This window comes from Barbus barbus (assembly GCF_936440315.1).
Source record: "Barbus barbus genome assembly, chromosome: 27".
Classification (NCBI taxonomy): Eukaryota; Metazoa; Chordata; class Actinopteri; order Cypriniformes; family Cyprinidae; genus Barbus; species Barbus barbus.
The window spans coordinates 27,404,799-27,417,445 of NC_136755.1; the positions used below are offsets into that span (position 1 = coordinate 27,404,799).

A 12,647-nucleotide genomic window follows, 5' to 3' on the forward strand; every position below is an offset into this window, starting at 1 on the left:
ATCTATGTGATCGGCCTGGTAAAGTTTGATTAAAATCAGACAAAGTAAGCTTAAGTTATAATAACACACCTTCTTGAATATATCAAAAATCCCTTTGCAATTTTGTATCCTCGATGTAACCTGGCAACACATTTGTATCTGTGTATACTTTCTTTCTGTTTAATATTAATAAAAAAAATAAAAAAAAATTCCAATCTAAATCAAATGATTCACGATACACTCCGAAGTCCCAATCTGAATATTGATAAAAAAAGAAAGTATTAAAAAGTTACAGCAGCTGCTTCAGGAATCTGTTACCAATTTTGCCATTTGTCAAATTAGGCTTTTTTTTTTTTTGTTAGCACTGTCAATGCAAAGCAACAAATATAGATATTTAATCAATAAGCCTATATGTAGTCTTCATAGGACAAACACACGCGTTTAGAGCGATTATATGAATGGTTTGGTTAGCATGGTCTTCGTGTCAGGACAACAATTGAATAAAGGAGAAATAATTTCAATTGTAGTCTCACAAACTGAACTGGAAGTGAAAAATCATTGAATAAAGTTATTTGTTTTCCTTTGTGCACAAAAAGTATTCACATGGACTATTTTAATGAAGTCCTTACTATGTTTCTGGGCCATAAAACGTGTCAGTTGCATTGCTGATTAAGAAATGTCTCACGGGTTTGGAACGACATTAGGGTGAGTAATTAATGACAGAATGTCCTTTATTCACGTGCACAATGCGTAAAATGTAAAATGCAGCGCGGACTACATTTCCCAAAATGCACCTGCCCGCGCGCTTCCTCGCAGCAGCGGTGATGCTGATGGAGTGTTTTCGCTCGCGGTGCTGGAGATGCGATGGGTCTTCTGGAGTCCGTCTTTGATCGTCATGTTTCCCGGGGTCCTTTACGCGCTGCTGGCGGGTTTTCTCGGCGCGGTCGCGTCCTCCTCCGCTAAACTGTCCCTCGGCACCGACTATCTGAAGGGCGTGTGTGAGACCGGCCTGCGGACGTGGGGCGAGCAGAGGAGATTCGCGCAGCACAACGACACGAGCGCGTGCGACTGGGTGAGTGTACGTCGCGCGTGAAAACACACAGCCACTGTCACATCAGGGTTCAAACAGTACTCGCGTTTAGCTGTTTTCTGGGATGAGGATGAGGAGGATGCTGTTACGTGACAGACACATATGACCTTCAGCAGCGCGCGCACGTGAATGCTCATTTTTGATGCACTAATTGAACATTAGTATTTACACAGCCAGTATTCATTTATATGGACACTATTAGACATTTATGGCTTGGAATATTGCAGTATATACCAGGTTTAAAATAAAGTACACTTTCATAATGTCCTTAAAGTGCTCTATTTTTGCGCACTGAAATAATTTCACTTTTAGTATACTTGAGTGTACTAGTGTATGAAAGATGGGTTCAAGTGTACTAGTTACACTTTTTAAAAGCGCATTTTAGTTCATATTCATGGTGTCCCAAAATAGCACAGTCGAGTGCACTTAGATGATCTTAAGTTTATCGTAAGCAGCACTAAAGAATTATTTTTAGTATCTTAAGTACAAAATTAGTGCACGAAAATAGATAACTTTAAGTACATTATGGAAGTAAATTGTAATCGGCCCACTTTATTGTGTGCTAGTTGCACATCCCTCTCAGACTGCTGTGTGGAGGTCTGCTGTTCACCTGTAACGCTGTGATGTGGACGTTCCTGGCCAAAGCTCTCCGCAGCTCGTGCTCCTCCACCCGCACCACTGTGACCACCACCGCCTCCAACTTCATCTCCTCTGTGAGTATCAGCGTCACACAGCATCTTATCTGGGGGCTGACTGATGAGTGGGTCAGTGCGCAAATGACAGGAGGGTCTGACTTTCCTCATGAACTGTGAAACTTTGAGAAGTCATGGAGTAGTCAATAAAAGTACTTCTAGTTATGCTTAGGTCAAAAACAATTCATCAGCTAGAAATCATTAAATAATTTGACATTTTTAGTTTGTATTTATTTTTTGTGATTTTTTTTATTTATTATAAACTAAAATATTTGTGTGTGTGTGTGTGTGTGTGCATCTAATACAAATTGTACTCACAAAAACAAAAAAATAAATAGTAATTAAAAATAATAGAGCAATTTTTAGCTCATTAATTATTTTTAAAATATATTATCTTAAAAATAATAATAAAAAAAAACCTTAGCTAGTAATCTTGAACAATTGGAACAATCAGAAAAGTGATTCTTTTTTTATTATAGCATTTTATATAAAATTGCACGCATGAAAAATAATCTTTCAAAATAATTAATTGTTTTGAAAAAATATTTAAAAAAATATTAATTTAATCATAATATAAAAATCACTTTATTAACAATAAAAACAATGCACTCATGAAAATATTTAGTGATTTTTAGCTGATTAATTATTTTAAATTATTATTTTGAAAATGATTATCCTAAAAAATTATTCTTTATTTTAAAAATCCTTAAAACAATAAAGTGATTACTTATCACTATATTATAGAAAATGCAAAAAATAAACAAAAATGTCAAATAATAAAACAATTCTAGCTGTTAAATTACTTTTTAGAATTAAATAACTATTTAAAAATATATCATTAAAAAAATAGTTCATAGTAATCTTGGAACTGGAAAAATCTCTATTAGATAAAAATGCACTCTTACACACACACACACACACACACACACACACAAATACATATATGTTTATATATATTAATATATTTAAATATACATGTATAATTTAAATGATTCATAATTTAGCTAGTTATCTTATTATAACAAAAAAAGTCAGAAAAGTGATTATCAATATATTAAAGATCATCATTGAAAAACCCTATTGTTTTGTTTGACAGTTTTTCTAAGTATGCTGGAGATTGAAAACGTTTGGGTTGCACATGGTTATGTTAAATAAATAAATAAATTGACATGAAATATTAATTTAAGTGATCCTGTCATTTTACTTTAGATTAATTTAAGAATGAACAGTTCATGACAGCATAGAAAAAATCTGCCCAGCAGCAAAATTAATTTGTGTATTATTATTAATCTTGTTTAAATCTGATAGAGGTCTTGAGTTTGAACTCTTCTGCTTGTTACTGTGTATATAGATGTCTTATGTCATGATGATGATCTGTTGGTTTTTGTTTTTGCTGAACAGGCGTTTCTGGGGCAGCTAATATTCGGGGAGACACACTTGGCTCTGTGGTGGGTGGGCATCTCTCTCACTCTCTCCGGTCTTCTGGTGCTTCATCACACGTCGCCCCACCTCACCCAATCACATGACAGCAAGCGAGAATGATGCTGCGTTAACGTGCATGCGCAACGACACTACTGATGAGTTCAGTGTGTTTTAGAAACATATCAGAAAACACTAATATCACCACTATTCACACTGTATGTGGGTCCAACTTCTCTAAGACACTCGAACCTCCTACAGTCTTACCGAGATTTGATTTTTGTTTGCTTCACTGCACAAGTGTCGCTCAAAATATATGAGGTTCAACGTGAAAACCGAGAGCCTGAAATGTTCTTGCGGCCGTAAATCTACTGTCATGCCAAAGATCGATTTAAATATTTAAAATATATATATATATTTATTATTAAAATAGCAAATGTTAAAGATCCAATAAAATATTAAAAACAGCTGTTGCATTAATCTACATCACTGTTAATGTGGTGGGTGAACCTCAAAAATTAGTAGAAAAATGTTTTGAATAAAGAAGATGAACCTTGTTTTAGGACAATTAAAAAAGGAATAGATAAAAAAAAATTAATTATGCAGGAAAAGTCACAATGAGGTGCTAATGGCAGCATTTTCACTTTTGAGTGAAATCATGTAAAGTATAATTCTTTTTCTTTTTTCATTGAAATATGGACACTATTTCCTGAAAGTTTTCATGAGATTTATATAACAAAATATTTTTTTTTATTTGCTCCAAAATGTAAAAGTTGCCAATTTAATCACTGATCAACTATTGTAGTTTTTGTTAATATTTTGAATGAAATTTTAATTTTAATTAGTCTTTTTAATATGTATAATTTTTATTAATTTTAGTTTATTTATTTGTAATTATTTTGGTACTTCAAATTAAACTAAATGGAAATTTAAAAAAAATCCTTGTTAAATAAATTGTTTTAATGGTTATATTATTTTAAGTAACAGAAATGTTTCAATGGTTTTAATTAGCTAAGAATGTTCGACAAACAAACAAATAAATAAACAAACCAATAAATCAATAATAAATACATTAATCAACAAACACATACTTAAATCAATATATATTATTTAATATAAAACAGTAGTTTTCCACTCTCTGACCCACATATCCAATTGCAGCTTTCTTATCCTTCAATCTGGCCATTTTGATGTCTCATGCCCTCAATGACATCACTTCCTTCAGTCTCCCAGAGGGTCAGGTATTAATTAAAGCTGTGGTTCCCCGCATGCATTTCCTCCATCATCATCCTCCAGCACTGTGAGCACTGCGTGTGGCAGGAGACGTGCAATAATAACACCAGACCTCTCCAAATGTTGGCATTCTACATTCTTTACCAGAAGATGCTTTTCCCAAATATGCCACATGACTTATGCATGCAAACATCCAGAGATGTGATAGCAAAGTCACTTTCTGTTGCTGTACAAATGAACGCAAACCAAAACCTGTTCTTCAGCCCCTTATGTAGACACACCGAAACTCACCAGGATGATGCAATGCTGGAAACCAACAGGTCATACTCGCTATTTAACTCGTCTAATCTGATGCATTTCCTTGTGAAGAAAGATCATTTAGCTTGTTTGTAAAAATGTGCACTATAAGATCAGTAGCATGTATGAAGAAAGTCAGCTTTGATTTCATGTTGACTCTCTGGAACATTGTAGCTCCATACCACACCACGCTAAACTACCCGCTTTACCTGGATCTTCCAGGACACTGAAGCAGATTTAGCCGGTCATTACTGGAGGGGGCTAAAGGACGAGGTCAAGGTCTTGTACTTCCTGTGAATTATTCTAGTTCTTCCTGTGTTATGAGTCTCAATTGGGCGCATGAACCCAGAGACTCATAGAGCAGCTGGTAGATATTAATAAAATAAACATGGACCGAATGCATTACATACGTCCATTCGTCGTGCAAAAACACCGAACGCTTCCAGAATCCAACATAATGTGATGTTATGAAGTCCCTGGCAATGTGATGCCGTGTGTGTTTAATGTTGACTACATCCGTCCTTGTCGTGAGCCCAATATTTGCATATGTTTCATGCTGTTATAATTAGGCGGGATGAACATTCAGGTAACAGTTTTACAGGATTTACAGTGACTTTCTGTACATCTGAACAATGACACTAAATTTACTTACAGCTGTTACCATAGTAACTATTGAATGTAGTATTATGATTGAAATATGAATTATTTGCGTTGTATGTGGGTATCCTTTTATGTCATTACGATTAAAGGATTAGTTCAGCCAAACATTAAATTTGCTGAAAATGTAGCCTACTCAGTCTCAGGCCATCCAAGATGTAGATGAGTTTGTTTCTTCATTAGATTAAGAGAAATGTAGCATTGCATCACTTGCTATGGATACTCTGCACTGAATGGGTGCCGTCAGAATAAGAGTCCAAACAGTTGATAAAAACACCACAATAGTAATCCACACCACTCCAGTCTGTCAGTTAACCTTAATATTGTAAAGTGAAAAGCTGCTTTTGTAAGAAGCAAAATCATCAAGGCATTTTAACTTCAGACTATCATTTCTGATCAAAATATAATAGTTCATAATCCATAATTACGCTTCCTCCAGTGAAAAAGTCCATCTACTGTTGTCCTCTCACATCAAAATCTGACATGGACCTGTTTATTAGACGGGATTTATTTTAAGGGTTATAATATATATACATGTTATCAGTGATTTGTATCAGTAATTGTATGGTGTAACCTACTTATGTGGAGAAAATTAAAATAAAGTGAGGGGGAAAAAACAACTCCACATATTAGTTTAGAGCTGTTTTGGCTTGTAAACTTTGCTTGATCTTTGCAATTTCTCTCCTGATTCAGCTCAGATTACCTTTTTACTGGAAGCTAAATTATGGATAGAGGACTCATATTTTAGCCCGAAGTAATAGTTTTAAGTTAAAACATCTTAATGATGGATTTTTTTCTTTTAATTACAAATATGCAAACATTTTGCTTCTCAAGACATTAATTATTAGACTGGAGTGGTGTGGATTATTGTGATGTGTTTATCAGCTGTTTGGACTCTCATTCTGACGGCACCCATTCACTGAAGAGCATCCATTGCTGAGCAAGTGATGTATTTCTCCAAATCTGATGAAGAGACAAACTCATCTACATCTTGGATGGACTGAGGGTGAGTACGGTCTCAGCTAATTTTCATCTTTGTCTAAACTACTACTAGAACTAAAATATTCACATTTGGCATTATATGCTGCAGTATTAGGGACCAAATGAGAAAATATAGTGCATTGGGGACCTGTTTGTAAATCTTTGACTTTGATTTCAAATTGCTGTGACCTGTTACTCTTAAAGAAAGTAAGTGAAGGGATAAATGAAAGTAACTCGAGCATCATGTTATAATATCCATCTCATTCATGTTAAGTACTGTACGGCATCCGTTTATGTAACTGTTACTGTATAAATCACAGGCCACATTTATAAATGTGTATGTAGTTTTATTTAATGGACAAACTAGAGCTCTGTAAACCCATCTAAATGAAATGATACTACGAGTGATTCATTAAACTGCTATGAAGTGTTTTGTGCGATTCTTTCATTGTTATCAATAATTGAAGACAAATAAGCTTGAATTTATATTGCTGTTGAAACTTTATACCTCACAATTTCCTCAGAAATGCAAGAAAAAACAAAATGTGAATTGAGATAAAAATGTTCTTTTTTTTATCCCATGGCGAAAAAAACCTTCCATTGTAGACTTGTGGATATTTTATTTTTCATAAGCCATCAAAAGACAACAAAGAGAAGAAAAACACCACATTGGAAAAACAACAGAAAGAGAAATTTATTGAATTGACTTTCAAAGTGAAAAGCAACCCAAAACTGCATTAAGATATCGATATATTTGAAATGCATGCACAGCATAAAGCATAGATTTAAAAAAGACAGAACAAATTGAAAACAGGCAAAAGAATGCACAGAAAATGGGAAAAGAAACGGCGGTCCTTCACATCAGGCCTGTGACCAGAAGTGATTATGAGCGACCCGTAACTCAAGAGAGCAGACGGGAAATACTGATCCAACAGCAGAGCCGTCAAACACTTCAATGCATTGAAATCCAACCAACAAACTTTCAGTCATAAGCAGCAAAGTGAGGCTTCCAAACCACATGACCCAACATCATTGTGCTGAAGGATAAAACAAGCCAGAGAAAGCCCTGAAAATGTCTACAGCTGTCAGTCTCCACAGTTTCAAAGCTTTCGAGGCTGCAGACGCTGAACATCTGATGGTCTGAGCTGGATATAGAAGAGAAGCAGGATTGATAAGAACATCATGTGCACCTGAGGAGTCACAGGACAAAGACAGCAGCCGTCTGGAATCAGGAAGACTGAGCTTGTGCTCAAATACTGTAGTGACACCGTTACTGAAGTCCATGAGCACCACCGTCAAGAGACAGTGAAAACCGCCCGAAGAACGGCTCAATGTATTGCAAATGTTATATTACAGTCATAACCGTACATCTTGGCCTGTAATGAGCTACTGCATTCAGAAATGCATTAATCTCATAAAACATGTCTAAAACACCATATTTCACCCCAAAATCAACAGAAAAAAAAAAGTTTAACAAAGAATTCCCAGGCAAAATGCACAGATATTGTTTTCAAAACAACTAATGAAAATCTATTATTTTAATTATATATATTATTTTTTTTATTAACATTTAATAGTTATTTAGTGCATTATATATGTAATGTTTAATAACAATGTAATTCAAGAAAAAACTTTATTACAATAATGGGAATAATATTTAAAACAAATAGAAAATACAAAAAAGAAAAAGCTGTATTTAGTATAAAGAAACATTACCCAGTATTTACAAATTATTTTAAAGACAATAATAAAAATCGATGATTATTTTCATGAAAAATTTGTATAATTCAGTAAAAATGTCTTGCAGTAACGAGAATCAGCATTGAGTGAGAATTACAAATAAAAATAATACAATACTAATTACAATTGTGTAACTTTGTCATGAAAATAATGTCACAATGCAAATAAATAGAAAGATTTTGGTGTGGAATATGGCCCAGACACGTTTTCATGATATTCACCCATTAGTGTTATGCAAATTAAGTTGTTTTGATCAAGAAAGGAAAAAAAGATGATTTTGTGCATAATGGAATAAAATTGGCAACGAAAGATTCCTCACACTAAAGCAGCATTTCTGTGCTAAGGCTTGAAGACGAACATGAGCGCAAAAAGAAAAGGCATCTGTCAATCAAGAAAAAAAGAAACAATTCAGTTATTTGCCACGGCTGGTGATGGTTAGTAAGTTCCATGGTCAAGGCCTCTAGAATCTCACCAGACTAGATCCAATTCATCACAAACATCATAGGTAAACGACAGTGTTCACAGTGCGGGATTGGTTATAATGCTCAGGACATCAGTTTCACTTTCCATCGGACCGTCAGTGTCTCCATGAGCGTAAAGAGGCCACTAGAGCAGCGTGACATGGTTGTCTGTGCGGTGAGGTCTTTCAGAGCAGACAGAGTTAAAAGCAAAGAGAGATGTTTGTGTAGAGACAGAGCAGGTGACGTGTCAGGTCGGCCGTCTCAGACTACATACTGGTAGAGATTGGCCTTCCCGTGATCCGGCGGGGCAAACGGACTCAGCCAGGCCAGAGAGAACGGGTGACCGAACACCACCCTCATGTTCATCCACTTGGACTTTTTGGCCCATCGTTTCTCTTCTTTCTTCAGCTGCTCGATTCCCTGTGAACAGAGAGAATCACGGTCTCAGAGAATGGAGAACGAGAGATTTCTGCATTCAGTTTTAATTCAATGCATCTAAATGCTTTCTTCAGTTACTCAAGGGAACGTAGAAGACCCTTCTACACAGACTGATATTTGTGGATCTAAAAATGTGGCCGATGAAAAGCAAGTGGAATTTCTTCAATGAGATGTTTGGTCACATAAACGGGTAAAAACTGCTCAAATTTACTCTTAAATTCAGGGTTAATTATAGTTATAGTTAACTAAAACCATTAAAAAGCTGTTACTTGAACTAAAAGTTAACTGAAATAAATTATTTTTTTAAAATGTAAACTTATTTTAGTTATTTGCCAAGGAAACATTTCTAATTTTTATTTAGTTTAACTTCACGCACTAAAATAGCTTAGCTAAACTAAAACAATAATCTAAATTAAATTAAATAGGCACTAAAAAATTATAATAAATGACAAAAGCATGACAAAATTATTTCAAATTAAAAATGAAAACGGAAAAAAATTAAAATAAAATTCAAAATATCAATTAAAAAACTATAATAGTATATCAATCATACAAAATAACTGCTTAATTTTCACAAATTTATATACATGAGGCAGTGTTACTTTTGAATAATTGATATACTATAATATTTTGAACTAGTTTTTGATTGTATTTTTCATATTGTTATATTTAGTTAAAGTTTTAGTAAACATGAAAACCAACAAATTTACTAACATTTTAAAATAAAATGTATTCAAAATATTAATACAAAATAAAAATACTGAAACAACAGCTTAAATTTTACGGTATTTATTCATATTTTGAATTAGCTTTTTTTTCCATTTTCATTTTATTCAAATTTAATAAACATTTTTAATGGTTTTAGTTTTAGATAACGATAATAATAACCTGGCATGAGGAGAAATGTTTTTTTATAGTAGGAAGTGACATCAGCAGATTACTGCACTTACAGTCTCATCGTTACAGATGGAGTGAACCTGTGTGCCGAACATCACAGCAGTGAAAATGAGGAAGAGCAGACTCTCAAAGCACAGGAGGATGAGGAGGATGACGGTCGTCGGAGGAGAGAAGGAACTGCACTCTGAGGAGAGGAAACAGGAAGCGTTCTAAACTCAGCAACCAATCAGAGAGCTCAGTTACAACACAAGCAGGCAATCATTTAGCAGCAAACTGAACAGGCAACGAAACAGAAACAAGCACTTACTTGTCCAATCTTCTTCAAAACAGAAGATAAAATGGACAGCGACCATGATGAGAGCATGAAGAGAAATCAAAGCAATGTACATCTGGAAAAAAAACACAAGAAACTGTTTATTTATATACTAAAATCAATTAAAACACGAAATATAAAAATGAAAACAATTTCAAAATATTAATAAAAAAAAATATCTTGATGATACTAAAACAACACTCACAGTGAAAAGCACAAAGTATTTTTGGTTGCTCTCTCCCACACAGTTGTTGACCCAGGGACAATGATGGTCCATCTTCCTGATACAGCGCTTACACACACTACACAGACAAAACACACACTTACAATGAAACTTTTTCAGGAAACTGCCTTGGAATTTAACACAGTGATGATTCAATTCTTGATGCTGTGTGTGTGTGTGTGTGTTTACCTGCAGTGATGAGCTCTATCAGGTTTGATGCTGCAGCATTTGGGACATTTATACACCACCTGTCCAGGCTTGAGCTGCAGACTCTCGATAAACTCTTTAGTGGCGTTTCCCTTTGGAACGGCTCCCTGAGAGGAAAGAGAGAGTCAAAATGCCAGCTTCAGACGTGTTGTAACCATTAAAATGATAAATCAGATTCATGTTTAGGGTCTCTATAAGTCAGTCACCAATAGTATGACACTAGCAAAAATAGATCTGCCACCCGGCGACATGTCAACGTCTGCACCTGGCTGCAATTCTGTAACTGAAACATATGTTTAAAGACTCATTCACACCAAGACAGATAGATAGTTGTGGAGTGAACGCCACTATTCTCATAGAATTAGAGCAATTATTCAAATTTTCTTGGTGTGAATGGGCCTTAACACTGGATATGTGTCGCTTCACGTCTGATATTGCATGTGTGTGTTTGTCTCACCGGGTCGGTGCACATGGCTTTGAAGTGTGACGCCAGGGCGAGGAAGGCCAGTCCGTTAAACAAGGCGCCGTTAAATAGGCCGTACACCACACTCTTCGAAGGCAGCAGCATTACGAAGACGACCACAAACTCGGCGAAGAAGACCAGCATCCACGTGATCACGCCGCACACGATGCCGCAGCCGTCCCGGATGAACCACATGTCGTTGGCCGAGTGTGTCCGCGGAGGGGGCGGCACGCAGTGCTCCGGACGCAGATATCCTGCCTGACGCTCAATGTCCCGACTGCGGTTAGCTGGGGAACTCTTCATCCTTCCCACCGGGAAACACCCTCATCCTCCTACAGATAGACAGACAGAAAGACCAATATGAAGATGGACCTGTAGGTCACACATCAGCCAGTTCATGCATTTAGCAAACGCTTTTACCCAGAGTGACTTACAGCGGTGTTATTTTAGTATCTCTTTCTCCCTCTTTAACTACTAAAACTTATGCTGCATTCAAGGTATACAGGAGATCTATCCAAGAGAAAGTCATGGTGTCGCAAGCCTTGCTCTACAGTTACACTTATAGGAGTGAATCTACAATCAGCTTTCAAAAGCAACATTTATTACAATATTTCATTCATGTGATTGATGTCAGACATTTGAAAGCAGTGGATGCACTATCAGCATATTTAAAATTGATAAGTACCATTAAGCAGGGTTAAAGTTCACTGAAACTAAAGCCATTAAAAGCCCTCAAACTTAATAAAACAAAGCATAAATAAACCCTTTAACTTATTTTTTAAGTTAATATTTCTTAATTTCCTTTAGTTTAAGATGATGTACTAAAATTATTAATCTGAAAAAAAACTAAAAAACAAGAAAATTACTAAAACTTTAACTAAAATTAGACAATAGAAAATATAAATGTATATATAAAACAGAAAATATAAATATGAAAACTACTTCAGATTACAATTTTAAAATGTGAAGGCTAAATATAAAAGGCTAAAAAAACTAAATAAAATAAAACAAATATCTCAATAGGCTCAAAAGAATAAATAACCATATTAATGAATACAAAATAATCAGGTATATTAATAAAGCATTACTAAATAGTACCAAATCCAACAAAACAGCTATTTTTTTTTTCTTCTTTATTTTTGTGACAGTGCTTATTTTTAGATATGGTACGAAATATTCCTCGAAGCCTACAAACATGGGAGACAGTTGTATATTTGTGGATGAAAAGCCTGTTTAAAGCAACGCTGCACGCACTCACCGTGCTCTTCTGATCCTCCAGCAGCGCTTCACTGATTCCTCTGCTTTAAATGATGAGTTTTCTCTTCGCTTCTACGCAGGAGACGTGAGGTAGCGATGTAATGTCAGTTTCTTGTATATATAAGCAGGCTATTGTGCCTTTATGTAAATTATTGCTTCAGTTTCAGCAGGTGAAGCACGACAACCAGGAAGTTTCTTTTACTGGCGTCAAACACACCCAACACACCCGCACTTCCGCCCGCGAACATTACACAATAAAAGTCCCGGCGCAAACCAAGATCGGTTATCGATTTTTATTAA

At 35.3% G+C, this 12,647-nt stretch overlaps 2 protein-coding genes across 3 annotated transcripts; one reads left to right on the forward strand and one right to left on the reverse strand.

Moving 5' to 3' along the window:
- Positions 1 to 874: 874 nt before the first annotated feature.
- On the forward strand, positions 875 to 3,303 carry LOC306846991 (transmembrane protein 42-like; the record flags this gene model as incomplete). Its single annotated transcript, XM_079380724.1, has 3 exons — positions 875 to 1,051; positions 1,636 to 1,782; positions 3,163 to 3,303. 3 exons carry the CDS (start codon positions 875 to 877, stop codon positions 3,301 to 3,303), a joined length of 465 nt encoding a protein of 154 aa, XP_079236850.1.
- A 3,655-nt stretch (positions 3,304 to 6,958) lies between these two features.
- LOC306847706 (palmitoyltransferase ZDHHC3-like) lies at positions 6,959 to 12,556 on the reverse strand. Of its 2 annotated transcripts, none has more exons than XM_079381825.1 (7): positions 12,349 to 12,556; positions 11,085 to 11,422; positions 10,610 to 10,734; positions 10,403 to 10,499; positions 10,192 to 10,273; positions 9,938 to 10,068; positions 6,959 to 8,969 (listed from the first exon to the last, which is right to left on the reverse strand). In XM_079381825.1, the coding sequence occupies exons 2-7, from the start codon at positions 11,391 to 11,393 to the stop codon at positions 8,811 to 8,813; spliced, it is 903 nt and encodes a 300-aa protein (XP_079237951.1). In that variant the 5' UTR covers positions 11,394 to 11,422; positions 12,349 to 12,556; the 3' UTR covers positions 6,959 to 8,810. The 2 variants fall into 2 exon arrangements, with proteins under 2 accessions (XP_079237951.1, XP_079237952.1); XM_079381826.1 differs by having other exon boundaries at positions 12,345 to 12,548.
- Positions 12,557 to 12,647: the final 91 nt, after the last annotated feature.